This window comes from Penicillium longicatenatum, assembly GCF_028827895.1.
Source record: "Penicillium longicatenatum strain IBT 33135 chromosome Unknown contig_6_segment0_segment0, whole genome shotgun sequence".
NCBI lineage: Eukaryota > Fungi > Ascomycota > Eurotiomycetes > Eurotiales > Aspergillaceae > Penicillium > Penicillium longicatenatum.
In genome coordinates this window covers 4,690,673-4,708,303 of record NW_026643123.1, presented here as the reverse complement: position 1 = coordinate 4,708,303, position 17,631 = coordinate 4,690,673, and the positions used below count along the sequence as shown (strand labels likewise).

General features: G+C 51.0%; 7 protein-coding genes across 7 annotated transcripts; 3 read left to right on the top strand and 4 right to left on the bottom strand.

The window, feature by feature from the left end:
- Positions 1 to 150: 150 nt before the first annotated feature.
- N7484_009951 (signal recognition particle subunit SRP68) lies at positions 151 to 2,089 on the bottom strand (the record flags this gene model as incomplete). Its single annotated transcript, XM_057120338.1, has 3 exons — positions 151 to 643; positions 706 to 1,836; positions 1,899 to 2,089. 3 exons carry the CDS (start codon positions 2,087 to 2,089, stop codon positions 151 to 153), a joined length of 1,815 nt encoding a protein of 604 aa, XP_056969893.1.
- Positions 2,090 to 2,565: 476 nt separating this feature from the next.
- N7484_009950 (putative translation regulator (Cya5)) lies at positions 2,566 to 6,510 on the top strand (the record flags this gene model as incomplete). The annotated part of the gene is made up of 1 exon (XM_057120337.1): positions 2,566 to 6,510. One exon carries the CDS (start codon positions 2,566 to 2,568, stop codon positions 6,508 to 6,510), a length of 3,945 nt encoding a protein of 1,314 aa, XP_056969892.1.
- Positions 6,511 to 6,989: 479 nt separating this feature from the next.
- N7484_009949 (MCM DNA helicase complex subunit MCM3) lies at positions 6,990 to 10,016 on the top strand (the record flags this gene model as incomplete). The annotated part of the gene is made up of 8 exons (XM_057120336.1): positions 6,990 to 7,089; positions 7,156 to 7,174; positions 7,228 to 7,279; positions 7,333 to 7,379; positions 7,440 to 7,545; positions 7,606 to 7,869; positions 7,928 to 9,927; positions 9,980 to 10,016. The coding sequence occupies exons 1-8, from the start codon at positions 7,017 to 7,019 to the stop codon at positions 10,014 to 10,016; spliced, it is 2,598 nt and encodes an 865-aa protein (XP_056969891.1). The 5' UTR covers positions 6,990 to 7,016.
- A 371-nt stretch (positions 10,017 to 10,387) lies between these two features.
- On the bottom strand, positions 10,388 to 11,476 carry N7484_009948 (uncharacterized protein; the record flags this gene model as incomplete). Its single annotated transcript, XM_057120335.1, has 2 exons — positions 10,388 to 10,973; positions 11,031 to 11,476. The coding sequence occupies 2 exons, from the start codon at positions 11,474 to 11,476 to the stop codon at positions 10,388 to 10,390; spliced, it is 1,032 nt and encodes a 343-aa protein (XP_056969890.1).
- A 697-nt stretch (positions 11,477 to 12,173) lies between these two features.
- N7484_009947 (Spo7-like protein) lies at positions 12,174 to 13,505 on the bottom strand (the record flags this gene model as incomplete). The annotated part of the gene is made up of 1 exon (XM_057120334.1): positions 12,174 to 13,505. One exon carries the CDS (start codon positions 13,503 to 13,505, stop codon positions 12,174 to 12,176), a length of 1,332 nt encoding a protein of 443 aa, XP_056969889.1.
- A 552-nt stretch (positions 13,506 to 14,057) lies between these two features.
- N7484_009946 (putative alpha/beta hydrolase) lies at positions 14,058 to 15,828 on the top strand (the record flags this gene model as incomplete). Its single annotated transcript, XM_057120333.1, has 2 exons — positions 14,058 to 14,231; positions 14,296 to 15,828. 2 exons carry the CDS (start codon positions 14,058 to 14,060, stop codon positions 15,826 to 15,828), a joined length of 1,707 nt encoding a protein of 568 aa, XP_056969888.1.
- A 297-nt stretch (positions 15,829 to 16,125) lies between these two features.
- N7484_009945 (uncharacterized protein) lies at positions 16,126 to 17,427 on the bottom strand (the record flags this gene model as incomplete). Its single annotated transcript, XM_057120332.1, has 1 exon — positions 16,126 to 17,427. The coding sequence occupies one exon, from the start codon at positions 17,425 to 17,427 to the stop codon at positions 16,126 to 16,128; it is 1,302 nt and encodes a 433-aa protein (XP_056969887.1).
- Between the last annotated feature and the right edge of the window lie 204 nt (positions 17,428 to 17,631).

The window sequence follows — 17,631 nt, the reverse complement described above, 5'->3', positions numbered from 1 at the left end:
CTTTTATTCCGTTGCCGCTGATTGGCCGCGGAATCAGGGCTTGAGTGGCACGTGCACGATAAGGGGACCCCCTGATATACGGAAATACGGATATGTATGATGGGTGAAATTTGCAAGAAATGAGGTTGACTATGAATATGGGTGTGGATTTTATGACCGACCGAAGCCAAACCAACCCCGACTCGTCTTCTCTTCGGGCGCAGGAGCAGCTGCTTGCGCCGAGTCTGGGTTCGCAGTCGCGTTCGTGCTGCGTGGGTAATCGATGTAGTTCCATGCCACATCCAAGAAGAGGGGCTTCACAGGAACAGGCTGCATCTGCGGCGGGTATGGAACCAAGTTCTTCAGGTCAGTTTCCGGCGCAAACTGTTGCAGGCGCTCAACCAGAGGTCGTTGTTGGGATGCGCCAGAGTTGGTATCGAATCGCTCCAGTGTTGCAAGACCACGATACTGGGCAACCAATTCCTGGAGGGTAGTCGTCAAGGCACTCACTTGTACCCGAGAAACGTTCAGCCGTGGAGGCCCCTCGGAATCAATAGAGGATAGTGACGTCTCAGACCGGACAAGATCAAAGGCGTGCGCAAAGAGTGCTAACGCTTCAGTAGGCTTGCCAAGAACGGCATGAGAGCGTCCCAAGGCCAGGCATCTGAACGAAAGGTAAGTTAGTCAAGAATACTCAATGAAAGATGTCACAGGTGGAAGCCATACCTGAGAGCGCGGAAGTAGCTTCGCTTTGCTTCGAGATCCTGAACAAAGGCCGAATCGGCGGCAACACCGGGCAACTCGAGGATGAAATCCAAGCTTTGCAGGGTCGAGTCATATAGCACCACCCGTTCACGGATTCGGTTCAGCTTCTTGCCATTGCCGCTATTCTGCTTCGAGGTTTTCTTGTTGGCAGAGACCTGCTCATCCTCAAAAGTCAGGCCATCCTTTCCACCGCACAGCACGCGATTACGGCCAACTCGCCATCCGATCAAACTATAGTTGACCGAAGTGCGAGTAATCTGCAAAGCCTGCATTCTCTTGTCTCCAGCATCCACACCTTCACTGGCTAGATCATCAATGGCGGTCTTGGTCGCATCAACCGCATCCTGGCTGGCAATGATCACATTGTCGTACGCAGCAGCTTGGTCCTTGGCTGTGGCAGATCGCCCTGCCTCAGTCAACCAAGTAGCGAGCAGAGCTTCCGCAGCGGAGGCTGCGGCCAATGCTTGGGAGATCGATGCATCCTCCAAAGGTACTGTACGGGATCTCCAGGTAACAGACTCGGGTAGTTTCTGTACCTCACCTTCGGCGGTTCGCCGTGTTCCTGCTGCTTCCTCGGCAAGGCAAGAGGGGTCGAACTTCTCCACCTCGGATCGAATCTCGGAGTTGGAGGGGAAAAATTCAATCGCTAGAGACGAGGTAGGTTTAGAGCGGGGGAGTTTCATTTGATAGGCGGCGTAGCGCAGGCTCGGGTCAACAGTTCCGGTAAGAAGGTCTCGGAAGGCATCTTTTTTGACTTGCTGTCCAAGAGCCGTGTAGATAACTCTTGCGATAGCATAGTCATGAAGACATTGTTCCCATTTACGCTTTTCCAAGCACAAAGCACCGGAGATTGTGGCAAGGTAAGCACGAGCCTCAAGAACGTCGATGTCACTGGCACAAGAGACCGATTGCTCATGGAGTAGGGAGACAAGGTGCTGTGCGTAGCCAGTCGCCTTGTTCAGCCGTGAAATGATATGACGTCGAGCAGCACCAGAGATTCCCTTGGCCGATGGGTCTGCAGAGTGTGTCGATTTCATATGCATGGCTTGCGCCCATGCTCGTTCGGACCCGAGAAGCAAAAGGTGCACATATCTATGTACAGCGAAAGGAGTCAGTATCATGCAAAGGAAATGGAAGTAAATAGAATCTCATACGCCACATTGTCTCCAACGTTCTCAGGGGTCACAGCTGGTTTAGCAGTGTACTTGCGGCCTTTGGCAGTGGCCTGACCCAGCTTCTTGCGGAGTTTGTGCAACTTCCGAGTGGCATGGGCCCGATAGGCATTGTAATCCCCAACAAGGAGCACCTCCTCTCGCTCCTTGAAGATATAGTCAGTGATCTCCATTTCTTTTGTCGTGGCAATCTGGTTGGGGAGATAATCAGCCACCAAATGGAAGACAGGTTGGTGGGTTGCGACGAAGGCGGTGGGCAAAAGAGGATTATGGGCCAACATGCCCGGCTTTTTCCAACGCCAAATCTTTTGTTGCCGAAGCTTCAACTTCTCTGCTTTCCCTCCATTCCCTTCACTGGTAGGCTGGTATTCGGCAATCAGCGGCCTCTACATAGTGTCACCATTGGCTACAGTACGCGAAGGCCAAGACCCGAAACCTTCCTGCAGAGTGGCTCGCGTTCTCTTTTTATCCGGGTAGGTCAAGATGCTTTCCAAACAGCTTGTTTGATCGCTCGCATCTAAAGAAAAACCTCAGCAGAATTGGCGACTGACTTCCATTTTGAACCAATAGGTAACTCGGGTACAATATGATGCAGGCTGTATATCAATATCGGTGATTTCAGTGTTCGAAGCAGCGACGATCGGGGGTAATGCTCGAACGTGCTGCCAGCGGCTTGGAGACCGCGGGTCGGCGTTTCTTTCGAGATCCTAATGGCGCCATACGAACCAGAAGGTCTTTGTGTCATCACTTCTGGAAGTACAATACCTCAGGAAGAGACGCCGCCCACTGGTTTCTAGCCCTCACGCAGCCACCGGGTCAGCACTTGTCGTCCGTTCCCAATCCTCCATATCGAAGTTTAAGCGCAAACGAAACCGTCTCCCCGTTCCTTGACTTTCTATATCCCCAGAAGACACAAGAATTTGTGGCTCTTCGGGCATCTCGTCTGCCCAGGAGACCGGGATTGCGTCGGAGGAAAAGGACACTCGCCAACCCCCGAAGGACATATGCCTCGGAAGCCTCAAGTCTTCAGCAAAATCCTCATTATGAGCCCAAATCACGCGAGCGACCTTTGCAGCAGGACATGGCAGATGCGAGCATCGAACCCATAACGGCGAAAGTGGTAAATCCTGCAGCCTCCAGTCTTCAGCAACACCCTCAAGAGGAGCCAAAGGCACACCGGCTACCTTTGCCACAGGATATAAAAGATGTTAGCATCCAAGACAAAAGGTCATTTGATGATCTTATGAAATTTCTGAAATCGCCAGAAAAGGATTCTTCACCCGACAGGGCCTGGGTGCTCTACCTCGCAGCTGGGCGTCCCTTGAATGCTCGTGCTTCACTTTGTGCCTTTTTCAGCTTGTCAGAGAAAGCCGCAGATGCGGAGCGGGCATGGAATCTTTTCCAAGATCTGCCACTGGAAGAATGTACCCATGACCATTTTCACCAGATCATCCAATCCCAGCTTCGTTGCGGAAAGCCCGAGAATCTGGTGCGAATCTGTGAAATGGCCGTTGCAAGGGAAAATGCCGATTTTTGTTTTACATTGGCATTTTCATACTTCGTGAACCGTCGTGACTGGGCCAACGCAGAGAAGATATGGACCTTTCATTCCCAGTGGAAGTCTTTTCACGGGAAAAGAAAAGAAAAACAAGAAATCCTATCACCCGCTTCGCTGAACCCGAAACTCCCTGAATACGTACTTGCGTTGGCAGTCTATGCTAAAGACGAAGCAAGTGAGGTCACTGCTCAAGGATCTCTCCGCCGAGACATTGTGCAATCATTTTTAACACGCATTTCAAAATCCTCTGAGTTGCTCACAGGTACTTCGATGAATATTCTGATCCCTCTCATACAGGTGTCTGATGATTTGAAAATCATGACTCTGCAACACCATGTCAACATCATGGAATCCCTTCAATCATCAACGAAGCAATTGGATTTTGCCCGATCAATCATCTTCTACCAAGAATTGCGGGCCTTCCTTGATCGCGATCCAAAACAGCGCCTTTCGAAAAAGCTTTGGAACCGTCAATTGGAACTTCTCGTCAAATTCGAATTGACCGAGAGTATCCAGTATTTCCTTGGTGAAGTCGCTCACTTTCATGGGAAACCATCAATGCAGACCTACAGAGACGTCTTGAATCTCTTCGGTCGTTCTGGAAATGTGTCCCAAGTCAACATTATATTTGACAAGCTTGTGGCAGATTATGGCAAGCCAAAGAGCCGCCGACTGGTGACTCCACTTTTATATGCCCACGCGAGTGTGGGAGATGTTCCGGGGACCGTCAATCAATTCCGAAGGCTGGCAGAGGAGTTTCATCTTAAGCCAAACACGGTGTGTTGGAATATCCTCATCACCGCATATGCAAACAACGATGATTCGGCAGGCGCCTTCTATCATTTTTCCAAAATGATTCGGGCTAAAATGCGACCCGACTCCCACACATTTGGCATCATGATGGGAGTATGTGCTAATAAAGGAGATGTTGGTGGTGTTCGCGCGCTGCTCCGCGAGGCAGAGAAGCAGCGGGTAACCGTCACAATGGCGATGCTCAGCACAGTTGCTCAAGCATACATCAGCAACGGCCGTCTGGACTTAGCCGAAAAGCTTGCGACAACGTGCTTAAAGCTCAATGTGGAGGGTTCCCCAATGCGGATGTGGAACGCACTTCTGATGCAATATGCGTTCAGGATTGACCACCACTCCTTCTTTCGAGTGTGCTCTCTTATGCGAGAAGCTGGGTTACGGCCAGATGAGATAACGTATGCGACTGACCTGCTCCGCCTGGTTTTGGTGAGCGAACCTGATCAGGCGCGCATGGCCCTAAGGCGAAACCACAAGCGAGGGGTCTTGCAAGCGACGGAGCTTCACTATGCTATCCTAATTCTTGGATATATCAAAACCCGACAATTTACGATGGTCAAGGTCATATTTCGTGAGATGCTTGAGCGATTCAATCATTCCGGTTTGGAGTCCAGTCTTTTGAACCTTGAAGCAGAAATACCACCCGACCACTGGACGAAGAGACCTAACCGAAAAGACCGAAAAGATGAAAAAACTGCTAATGCTGAGAAGCGCATTAAGACTCTCGAGATACTGCTTATCGAGTCAATATCCCGATGTGATACAACTGCGCTCGCAAGCATGCTTCATTCATCCAAAGGTCGAACGGAGTCTCTAGCAAAGGCTTTTGGTACCTGGCATTATGAGTACCTTATCCAGGAGTACGGCGCAACTGGTGCGATATCTATGGCCCGTGAACTTTACCAGCGACAGTTGTCTAGCATGGCACCTACGAGCGCACAAGGTTCAGGCTCTTTCTCTGCTCCACTTCGCCTTGTAAATGCTATGATGTCTGCGCATCTCAACGCCGAACAGTACAAAGAAGTGGGTGAGTGTTGGCAACTTGCCTTTTCAAGTGCAATCAAGACAGCTAGCCGAGTAAAAGTTCTTGATATCTTCAAGCCTTCGGCATCGATTCCAGGTGCCATCTCTGATTCCTCTGCTCATGATCAGAGTGAAATTGTTCCCAACGATCCATCCGACAAGCAAAATAATCAGATCATCCATTCACGCCGCTTCATACTTTCTCGAACCCTTTCTCTTTTCTTGCAGTCGTTGGCTCACCAGCACAAGCCCGAACAAATGGTTGAAGTCGTGGCCGAGGTCGAGGCAGCTGGCTTTGAATTGTCAACCTTCAATCGGTCCACCCTTGTGCAGATGCTTGCGGTTTCCGTTAAGTTCGATCACATACTCGAAGCATTCCGGATATTTGAGGATTACTTCATGCCTCACTGGCCTGGATGGAATCGACTTATCCGAGGCCAATCGCTGAAGCCTTGCGGGACCCCGAGGACTTTATCCCTGATTGAGGACAAGCGCACACCCCTACAGTCTGGCCGTTACCTCGGGAAGGAGGCGGCAAAGTACTGGAAGCACGTGTCTCCAGATTACATGCAGCCCACATACAATATGATTATTCACCTTGCTGCTGCCTGGGAACGCATTCGGAGCGCAACCATTGTGAAAGGCAGTCATGAGCTCGACAAATTGTCTAATACAGCACCGAGGACGCTTGATGCCATCATCAAAATGCCTTACCTGCGCGACAGGATCCAGGGTGTTGTTCTTCGACAGCGTGGAGAGCAACCAGATCATGATAAGGCGCCGTTGCCCTCTGCTTTAGGCTCCGCCCCTGGTGGTGTCCTTGGGCCTGGGGGTCGGACCAAACGTGCAACTTTCGTCCACCAGGGTAAGGTGGATGAGGTTGAAATAGTCGAATGGGTCGAGCAGATCGATGTGAACGATGATAAGCAACAAGAAGTTACCAACAAGTCCGCGCAGACACCAGACGAGCACAATCAAAAAACAGACGTTGTCAAACAATACCACGAGCGTGCAGCACTCAGCCAAGAAGGGTGGGACGGTATTCTCTCTCCGGCAAATTTACTTGACTTGCAAAGCCAAGACCGCTACACAGGCAAATCTATGAAGGCAACGAGACCAGGCGTCTTGAGAAAACGGCCATCTAACAGCACCCGATCGCAGGGCAAACCACTGAATCTTTTCAACCGGCCCGAGACTGACTTCTAACGGCCCGAGTCCTCAGAATGGTCTCATACGACCACATCGCCGGTATGAAACACCCAGAGAAGAGGTATCTGGACAACCTTTCTCTCATGTATATATTTATTCCTTGATTTTGAGCCTGTTCATGTATACTACACCATTTGTATAGATCCAATGTACAACACCCCATTTTTGCATACAATCAGTTGCAAACCCATCCCAATATTGGAACATTTCCATGTATTTACCTAGATAGTTATAATTGATTAGATGCAGACCTTTAAAAAATACCTTAAACCTTAAGAGCTAGGTTATTTTGATGAACTACTTCGTATAGTAGAAACAATTAAGGAACCCATGGATAACTAGGACGGCCCCGCGCCGATGACATAAGCGAACGCGAACGCGTGCCAGTGTTGTTCACGCGTTTCAATTTTACCCGATCGGGATCCACGCACTTCCCATCTTTCCCTTCCAACCTCCTCGACTCGGGTGCTTCACACAACCACACCAGACACCCCCCTGACACCATGGAAGGCGTTCAATTACGAGATGAGGCCGCGCAGGATCGCGTGCGTGCTGCCATTGAATTCCTTGATCCCAGTAAGTATCATCGGAATACTGGATTATTCTGGAGCTTTGAGCTGACATTTTGGTTTTTTTATCTAGGCGATGCACGGGCGCGCAGGTCCGTTAATCGAAACGAAAATGATATGTGAATATTCTGACTGTTTCAATTAGCTATCGAGCAGATATTGTGGTGATGCTGAATCGAGGAATGCGCCGTTTGACGGTGCGTTGATTTTCTCCCTGGAATTGTGGGATGAAATACTGATGAACCCGTAGGTTAGCGTTGATGAGCTCCGAGCACACAACCGGGAGCTTGCCGAGGGGTCAGTATATCAAGTCCACTCATTGTATCGCCTACGAATTTCTAACTTGTTTTTAAACAGGCTTCTCACCTCCCCTTTTGAATACTCGGAAGCCTTCGACCGGGCCTTGAAAGAAGTGGTGAAGACCTTGCCCGGTAGGCCAGCCAAGGAAACTGCGGATGAAGTAGTATGTGTCTGAGATATAAAGACAGGGTTTTTTTTGGTTGCTAACGGGTCTTTCCAACAGAACTACTACTGCGCATATGTTGGTGCTTTTGGAGAATTTTCTTGCAACCCACGCACACTGGGATCCCAGCACTTGAACCGCATGGTTTCCCTGGAAGGAATTGTGACGAAATGTTCCTTGGTCCGGCCCAAGGTGATTCAGAGTGTTCACTACAGCGAGAAGAAGGATCGCTTTTTGGCCAGAAAGTATCGGGACCAGACTATGACCGCCAGCGGTGCCACAAGCTTAAATGTCTACCCTCAGGAGGACGAAGATAAGAATCCCGTGAGTAGAAAATCTGTGGTCGAGAGTCAATAATAGCTGGTCTAACAAGTATGCCTAGCTTATCACCGAATACGGCTACTCGACCTACATGGACCACCAGTCTATCTCGATCCAAGAAATGCCCGAACGGGCTCCGGCCGGCCAGCTACCCCGCAGCGTTGACGTTATTCTGGATGACGATCTAGTTGACAAGGCCAAACCAGGAGACAGAATCCAGCTGGTGGGAATTTACCGGTCTCTCGGAAACCGCAATGCTAGCTCCGGCTCGTCGACATTCCGCACAGTTGTGATGGCCAACAACATCATTCAACTTTCATCCAAGTCCGGTGGAGGTATCGCCCAGGCCACCATTACAGACACGGACATTCGAAACATCAACAAGATTGCGAAGAAGAAGAATGTTTTTGAATTGCTGTCACAATCTCTGGCACCCAGTATTCACGGACATGACTACATCAAGAAAGCCATTTTGCTCATGCTGCTTAGTGGTATGGAGAAGAACTTGGACAATGGCACTCACTTGCGTGGTGACATCAACATTCTTATGGTTGGTGATCCCTCGACAGCCAAGTCCCAGCTCCTTCGTTTCGTACTCAACACTGCTCCGTTGGCCATCGCCACAACTGGTCGGGGTTCATCTGGTGTCGGTCTGACTGCAGCCGTCACCTCCGATAAGGAGACTGGAGAGCGCCGGTTGGAGGCCGGAGCCATGGTTCTGGGTGATCGTGGAGTGGTTTGTATTGATGAGTTCGACAAGATGAGCGATGTCGACCGTGTGGCCATTCACGAAGTTATGGAACAGCAGACCGTCACCATCGCTAAGGCCGGTATTCACACGAGTCTGAATGCGCGATGCAGTGTCCTGGCTGCTGCCAACCCGGTCTACGGCCAGTATGACGTACACAAGGACCCCCACAAGAACATTGCCCTGCCCGACTCCCTTCTTTCTCGTTTTGATTTGCTCTTCATTGTGACCGATGACATCGAAGATGCCAAGGACCGCACCATTTCAGAGCACGTCCTCCGCATGCACAGATACCGCCAGCCCGGAACGGAAGAAGGCGCCCCTGTTCGTGAGCAGCTCAATCAGACTCTGGGTGTGGGAATCGAAGACCGTCAAGATGCCAATCAACCCACAGAGGTCTTCGAAAAGTTCAACGTCATGCTTCACGGTGGCATGATTCCTACAAATGGCCGCAATCGTAACAAGAACGTGGAAATCATCAGCATCCCCTTCATTAAGAAGTACATCCAGTACGCCAAATCCCGAGTCAAACCTGTGCTATCCAAGGGCGCTGCCGATCACATTATCGCCGTATACTCCGCCCTCCGAAATGACGACCTCTCCAACAACCAGCGTCGCACCTCACCCATCACACCTCGTACTCTTGAGACCTTGATTCGTTTGGCTACCGCCCACGCTAAGGCCCGCCTGTCGAACCGAGTCGATGAGAAGGATGCTAAGAATGCCGAGGCCATCTTGCGCTTTGCCATGTTCAAGGAGTTGCAAGACGATGGGCGCCGTAAGCGCCGCAAGGTGCAGACCTTTGACGAGGATTCCGACGATGAGAGCGACTCTGAGCTTGATGACGATGACGAGACACCTTACCGTGGTCAGACATCTGCCACCCCAGCCCGCACCACCAGATCCCGTGGTGATGCCAGCACTGCGGGTGCGGAAGAGAGCCAGAGTCTCCACACGGCTAGCCCCCGTGCTTCTCGCAGCCAAGCGACGCGCACTCAGCAGACCGAGTCACAGATGTCTGTGGCGTCCTCCCATCCCGCCTCACAGCTTGTGCAGTCGCAAACCGACAACTCCCAGTCCACCTCCTCGGACCACCCCATCACACCTGACCGCTATGCATTCTTCCGCCAAATTCTGGGTCCTCTCATGGGTACTCGTGTCTTCACTGATGGAGACATGACCAATGTTGACGAGTTGATCAACGAGGTCAATACAGCCATTCGTACATCACCTAGCCGTGGCGCTGCGCATGCTTTCCCACGGCCCGAGGCTATTCAGGCTCTGCAGAAAATGAATGATGAGAACCTGATGATGTGAGTTACCCTATCAGTACATGTGTTAACTTTGACTAATCCACTTGAATAGGTTCGTCGAGGATGACGACAACGTATACCGAATCTAAGCCCTAGGATGGGTGTATTATCAGGAAATTCTGGGCCATCTGGTCCTTCTTATGAGCATGTTTTCTAGTCGTTGCATTGGGGTGATATCATAGTTCTCTTTGTATGGAGTATGGAGTCGACAGACTAGGGGATTTACGAATCAATTTCTTAAAGAATATATGCATTTCAATGTCTAATACAACCAGAACTTTGACCCTTTCTATTGATTGACCTGCCACACCCAAGCCACGAGCCCCAATAAGCCATTCAAACCATCAAGCAACAAATACGATAAAGCCCCACCTAGGAATTGATAGCTCCAAAATTTACCCAAACCTTTCTACAGACTAGTCTACTAAGAACCAACAAGGAAAGTCTAATGCTGAAAGCCCTATGCAGTAACCCCAAACCACGCCCTCAACAAGGCAGTATCCCGATCAGAAACCGAAACCTCACTATCCGAAGCCCCATCCTCCCGTCTAGTTAAGCCATATCTCAAAAGCGCCCCTATCAGCGCAGCCTTTTCTGCAATGATCCTGTCCCTTCCCCGATCAACGGATGGTTCCACACTCGCCCAAAACTCATCCCAGAAGCAATCCAGCATGAATTGCTTACACTCGTAATCTCTCCAGTTCCTCGACCCCATGTATCCTGTCACCAAGAACAAAACATCCAGATCCATTCCGAAGGGCAGAACCTTGACTAGAGACCAGTCGACGATATTTGATATTTCATAGGTTGCCTCGTCCACGCCGATATTTGTTAGGGAAAGGTTCCCGTTTGTCAAGACCGAGGGATACTCGGCACTGAAAAGGGTAGGTAAAACCTGAATCAGTTCATCGATCAAGTGGACCGGGAGGACTAAGGGTGCTAATTGTTTGAATAGGCGGAGTTGGTGGCGGATGCCTGCTTGGCGGATATAGAGTAGTTCGGGGGGATCCATGATCTGATTGTTCGACCAGGAGAGAGCAAAGAATCTAGAAAATTGATCAGTCTCAAATTACAAAATTGTATGAATCAGATAGGGTTGATACCTTGCTACGTCCCGAATAAAGCTAACCTGTTTGGCCTTTTGCTGCCGTGAGAGCTTGACTTGACAGCGTAGAGCACTGAGAAGAGATATACCAGGCTGACACGGCATAGTGTAGATAGAAAGTGGAGGATTTGTGCTCTCCAATCTATCGTAAAATGTGGGTTCAGGCGCCAAAGGACCATAAGTCTCCTTTGCAAGTTTGACTATATAGTCAAGGGGCTCAGTCTTGGAGTTTGCTTCTCGGAAGACCACGATGCGGTCTAACGGCAGTGTTGAACAATCGTTGCAGATGACAGAATAGGTCCTTGTATTCAAACTGTTAACTGGGACGATGTTCGTGGCACCAGTTAGGGACTGAGCGATGCCATCACACTGTGTGGCTGATGGGGACTTGCGATGGTCGAAAAAGGGATATTGGGCTAATTGAACCCAGTCCATGTTGGACATGTGGGATATAGCAAGATGTGGTTTGAAGTCCAGTCTCACACGTGTATAATATAATCAATCCAGCATTTTCAACAAGAGTCATAGCACATCTTGCATCCATGGATGATTCAGTCGGTGGAAAACTCTCTTTGTTCTCGATCCTTGACCATATGTAAGCCACCAAGGATCATCTCGGAATGTCTGTTGGGTAAAAGCCGGTTCGATGGCCCTTTTGCTTTGTTCAAATTCTTTATGATGTGATATAAAGTGGATGCAGAGAGGGACAAGCTGAATTCTTTCTTTCAGGAATCGACAAGAATAACTTTTCACGTAAAGGATATCTCCAGCGCCTTTCAACCGACTTTGGATAGAAGATTGGACGAGTGCTTTGTCGAAGCCTAGTTACCAGGGATATCAAGATCCCAGACATAAGGGCTCATGGGCTACGATCGTAATATGGCCATTCCGGGCGAAGGGGGGGGGGGGGAGGGTTTCTGATCAGATGACTCAAGCGATCCTGATCATGAGATGCACGTTAGACCGTACTGTTGGCTAATTACCTATCTCCTCTGGAGCCTGTTTATCTTGGTGTATTAGTTGGCATAGAACTCTAGATCTGAGGAAAACGCTGTTTCGAGACAGCAAAAAAAAAACCCCCCGAATTCAAAGTATAAACATATCATAGTCGGCTTCTCGTAATCTAGACAGCATGGTTCAATTAAGATACAGAAGTTGGTATAATGTCTTTTTCAATCTCAGTCATAGGTGTGATACCCGAATCGTCAGAAGAGAACGATGGCATCCGCACGCCCTCTCGGGCCTGTGCCTGTGTGAGAGGCGATGGGCCACGCCGTGATGCCCTGGAGCCCTTTCGCTTCCGCTGCTGAGGGCTTTGCTCAGCGCCAGATATAGATGGGGTGGTGCTTCCGCGGCGGGGACGACCGGATCCAGAGCGGGACGGTGGTCGGTCCTCGGGAGTGGGGCTGCAAGACGAGGTGCGGGAATGGGTAGATTCAGGGCGGCGAGAAGATGCGCGGTGGTCCTGGTTGAGTCGCGACGAGACGGATGATTGATGTTGGTGTCGTATTTTGGGTTCTGCATCAAGAGACCGGTGCAGGGTCGCTGCGACTAGACGGCGGCGCTGCGAAGCGCGCCAGCCCAGTCCAATTCGCCAAAACCATCCACCTTCGGCCTGAGCAAGCTGGCGCTCGCGCTCGCGCAACTTATGACGGAGTTGAGTTCGGCGCTCATTCTCTTTCTCCCAAAAATCGGTGCGATAGTCGTCCCAATTCTCACGGAATTCCGGGGAGAACGATTTAGGCAGTAGCAAAAGGCGGATATAGTCACCACCAGCACTGAGGTCTTCCTCCACTAAGCCTGACTCGCTGTCACCACCGTTGTAGTATTGCTGGTAGTGCTGCCGACTACCGCGCTTTTCAGAGGGATGGCGTTCAACAAAATGAAAGTTCCCAGTAGGTGAGGGGAAGAAGGGTGCAGAGAAAGGGAACAAGAATGAGACGTAGGACAGCAGTTCTTGCCACCAAGGCCCACGTATCACGATGATCTTAGTATTCATGTTGCGTAGGCCGCGGTTGGCAACAGCAAGCCATCGTCGTGGCCAGCGTATTCCACGTTCCCACTGCCCTGTTCCCCATACTAACAACGCGGTCACCACCCCACCAAGCAGGGCGACCTTTTCTCCCATCTCCACTACCCAATATACCGAGCCACCCACTCCGCGGCCATCTTCTCGAGGGCGGAGGAACAGTGCATATACAAAGTAGGCAATCCAAGCTGCTAGGAGTAGCAGGAAGAACGTGTTTTGGCGGCGGCGTTCGCGCAGAGCTAGGTACTGTGCGCGGAGCGACGCTTCGAGAATCAAAAGATTTAAGTAGATCTGGGGTGGCGAAGAGGGGAGAGAGGCTAGTGGATCTGGGGTTGAGGGCCGTGGCGAGGAAGAAGCATGTGTAGAAGTCAATGGCTCGGGTGTTGGGGCGCGGGCTTCAGGCACTGGAGCGCCCTTGACGAGCTGGTCCAAGGAAGTTGTCATGATGGAAATAAACACACAAGACACTGCGAACTTCCTAGAATCAACGGCCGACGCGGCCCAATACGTTCGTCATCGCAAGTGTTTGAGGGAGGAGAAGGCGGGAGTGGAAAGGGAATCTGGGTATCCGCAGATCGCGACATCATTGCTTTTTCTCCTTCCGCCTTTCCCTTGTATACTCCACCTATACCGAGGTATATGGATACAGATTGAGATCTGTTTATCAACTTGCCACACAAAACTCAACTTCCATTTTGGCTCGGGTCGGAATCCCGGTTTCTGGGGTTAATTGCGTATTGACTTGTTGCCTTGTCGGGGTTAAGCGGCGACACCGATTTGTCTCCGGGTTCCAAGGTTGCGCCTTTTCTTTCTGGCTTCTTCTCACTTCTGTCCATGCGCATCGTGGCTCGATTTCTTCCAGTGACAGAAATCACCTGTCGGTCTGGCACTCGTATAAACAACTTCACACGACTTCCCCTGTTAGCGCAGAGGGTCTATACAACACGCCCTGCACTTTTTGCCACGTGCTCGATAGGGCGGCGCAAGTCCTCCTCAATGGCGTCCGAATCACTTAACACGTCGCAGGCAGATGTCCGCGAGCATGGCAATCGTGGCTCGCCCTCACAGAGCCGCGAGCGCCTCCCACATGCCGCTGGCGCTGCTGCTGGGGCGAAAGCTGCGAGCCCAGCATTCTTCCCGTTGGGATACAGAGAAGGCTTCAGCCAATGGGTATGTGGTCTACCAGAACAACCCCTCCTGGAGAGATTCGCTAAAGTGCCTTTCGGTTTTCTAGTGGGCTCGTCTACCTGCGGCGGCAGCTGAACACAAGGTTCTGTCCTACCTCCCTTATCTACATCGCCAACCCCCCACCCACCTCCAGACTGGTAACACATCAGACTTCCCTAATGGAAGCTCCTCGGCCAGCCTGCAATCTGCAGACCATAACCAGCAAGGCGAGATTTCAACGCAATCTCAAGATGACCCCTATGGGCCCCGCCGGTGGAGCTCCAGCATGGTGGAGCTCAGCGGGAAAGATCGGGCCCTCAACGAGTTCTCGGTAGAGAGGGTTGGGGAAGAGGCTGACCAGCATTTGGTCATGCTGCATGGATATGGTGCTGGACTTGGTTTCTTTTACAAGAATTTCGAGCCACTGAGCCGGTTGAAGGGATGGCAGCTCCATGCGCTGGACATGCTAGGCATGGGTCGAAGCACGCGTCCGCCATTCAAGATTAAAGCCAAGGAGCGCGAAGAAGCTATTCGGGAAGCCGAAGCGTGGTTCGTCGATGCCCTGGAAGAATGGCGTATTAAGCGCAAGATTGATCGATTCACCTTGCTCGGCCACAGCTTGGGTGGTTACATGGCCGTCGCATACGCCCTCAAGTACCCGGGCCACCTCAACAAGCTCATTCTCGCATCCCCTGTTGGCATTCCCGAGGACCCATATGCGGTCACTGCAGACGTAGCTGAGCCGTCAGATTCCACGCTCCCGAACGAACTGACCCAGGACCAACGGGATATCACTGCAACGCCAGCCTCTGTGCCAAAGACCAGCGAAGGCAGCTTTATCACAGGTCGGAACCCTGAAGTGCAATCCGCGGCCACGAATCAACCACCCCGTCGGGTTCTTCCCAAGTGGTTTGCATACTTGTGGGAAGCCAACATCTCCCCCTTCAGCATTGTACGCTGGACAGGTCCTTTCGGACCACGAATCGTGTCCGGTTGGACCTCCCGCCGCTTTTCGCACCTCCCTGCCGAGGAATCTAAAGCGCTGCATGACTATTCTTACTCGATTTTCAGTCTTCGAGGAAGTGGCGAGTATGCACTAGCATACATTCTTGCGCCAGGTGCATTCGCACGCAGCCCTCTTATCCACCGTATCCAGGGCGTGGGCCGACAAATGATCAATTCTGGCAACTCGCTTCCCACATCAACGACTACTGAATCTTCTTCATGCTCCATTTTTTCCAAAGTCGGGGCTAAAACCTCTACCCCGGCTGATGCGCCAGTCACTGAACCCGCCCCTGCTTCAACTGAAACCCCCGCGCCACGACGCGAAAATGGACTGCCCGTCGTCTTAATGTACGGTGATCACGACTGGATGGACGTATCGGGCGGCCATGCCGCTGCGGCTCGTCTGGAAGAAGAGAAGCGTCGTGTTCTGGCCGATGCTACACCAGAGGAACGACAGAAAGACCAAGGCTCTGCAAAGGTCGTTGTCATCAGTAAAGCTGGACACCATTTGTACTTGGACGGATGGGAAGAGTTTAACCGAGTGGTTTTATCGGAGATGGAGGATGTTAATAAGCGGGAGAGGGCCTCTTCATGAACCAAAATTTTCATCATTGACGACACGACGCGTCTTTCTGCCGTGAAATGCCCGTTAATGATGTTCGATGAATATTAAGATTTGGAGCGCGGGCTGGGATTCCAGGATCCCAGCTTGGAGTTTATAATTTGGCGTGGGTACTTCGGTTCACTGTTGCTTATTTCCATATTGTATGTACATCTTCTCTCTAGACATAGATCTCAAACGATATCTTCTTTATACAACTCTGCCTAGGCCCTTATGTAGTACTTGATTCTTTGAATTCAGAGTTAGCAGATTCATCCAAGTGTAACGCTATCATGCCTGCCGGTCGCCCATAGAAAGCCGTCTCGCATGAGGACCCGAGATACTCCGTCTTCGATGTCTCACGCTAGTGGGATAATGCGCAATAAAGCGAGTCAACTGCGATGACGAGTTGTAGTCCTCCGTACCCGGCGTGGTACGCCCACTAGAGCTTGGACTGACGACCGTCGAAAAGTTTGGCACCGGCATTCCACCAGGTCGTGACAAGGCAAAGTAACCCCCAGCACCATGACTACTGCCCGCCAAAATATGCCCTGTGGTATGTGGTGCACTACTAGCCGGAAGCGAGCGCATCGACGGTCGTGTTTGTGAAGGTGAAAACGATTGTGGAGTCATATAAGGAGCACGTCGCATTGATGAAGGCGAAACAGGACGACTCGATTGATCCGGTCTTGTAGATAAGGACAAGGCAAGACCGCTTCCCGTACGAAGATCAGACGTTGTAAGAGCAGAAGTGGTATGAGAACGATGATGGTGCCTACGCCCGCTTGGGTAATGTACATGGTCATCGTAGGAGCCAGCCGAAAACAAAGGCGTAAGGGCATTGGACGAGACATTCACAGAATCTCCATATACAGGGCTTGTCACGTTTGAAGGAGCCGTGGAGCCTGGTCCAAATGTCACGACTCGAGAGGGTAGTTCCAGGCGATGGTTTAGAGATAGCCAGGCACGCTCATCAGCATCGATATCCTCACCCACGCCGATTTCGCCGGCGAGGCTATGTGTTGATGAGGATGACGAGCTCAGAGGCTTTTCTTGTCCAGAATGGATGCTGCGTGGCTTTGAGGCTCGAGATGAAACATCCGGGTATGAGCGCCAACCGCCCACTCCTTCGAAATCCCGCCTCTTATCACCGCTGACGGGGAAACCGATGAAATTCGCAGGCAATGGTGCAGTAGGTAGATCATGCGCTTTGATCATACTGCGAGCGTAGCTTTTCTTGCTCTTACGCGTAGAATGGTCATCTTGGAATCCATTTAACCCAAGTGATGAGAGAGCATCATTGGTTCGGTGAGGCTGTGTCAATCCATGTGCCGAGTTTCTTCGAGAATTGCCAGCTGCTGGCGTTGGTGATTCGGAGGGGGCAAAGGTTAAAAACGAAGACGAGTTGGCAGAGGCTGGAAGTGTAAAGAAGTTGACGATCAGCGCATAGCCTACCTCAAGGTAGACCACGGACACTCGCAAGAGAAGGGTGAATAAGGCGATGGAGAGAGTCAGCCATGCCGAGAAGATGAGGGGGATCGATATGAGACATAGGAGCGGCAACGCCAAAAGTGATGAGACGGAACCGCACATGGTATGGACTCCCCCGGAGGGAAAATACGAGTTCGGAAGGAACGAACCACTGGGGGGGTTGCAGCTGCCTTTATAACCTTAGTCTAAACTACACGCATATGCATATATGCATAATGCTGACCCGTATAGAGTACGCTCCCGGGGCAATATGTACATTGTATACCTACCCAGGTATGAGCCTACAGTAGGTATCCAAATATCCAG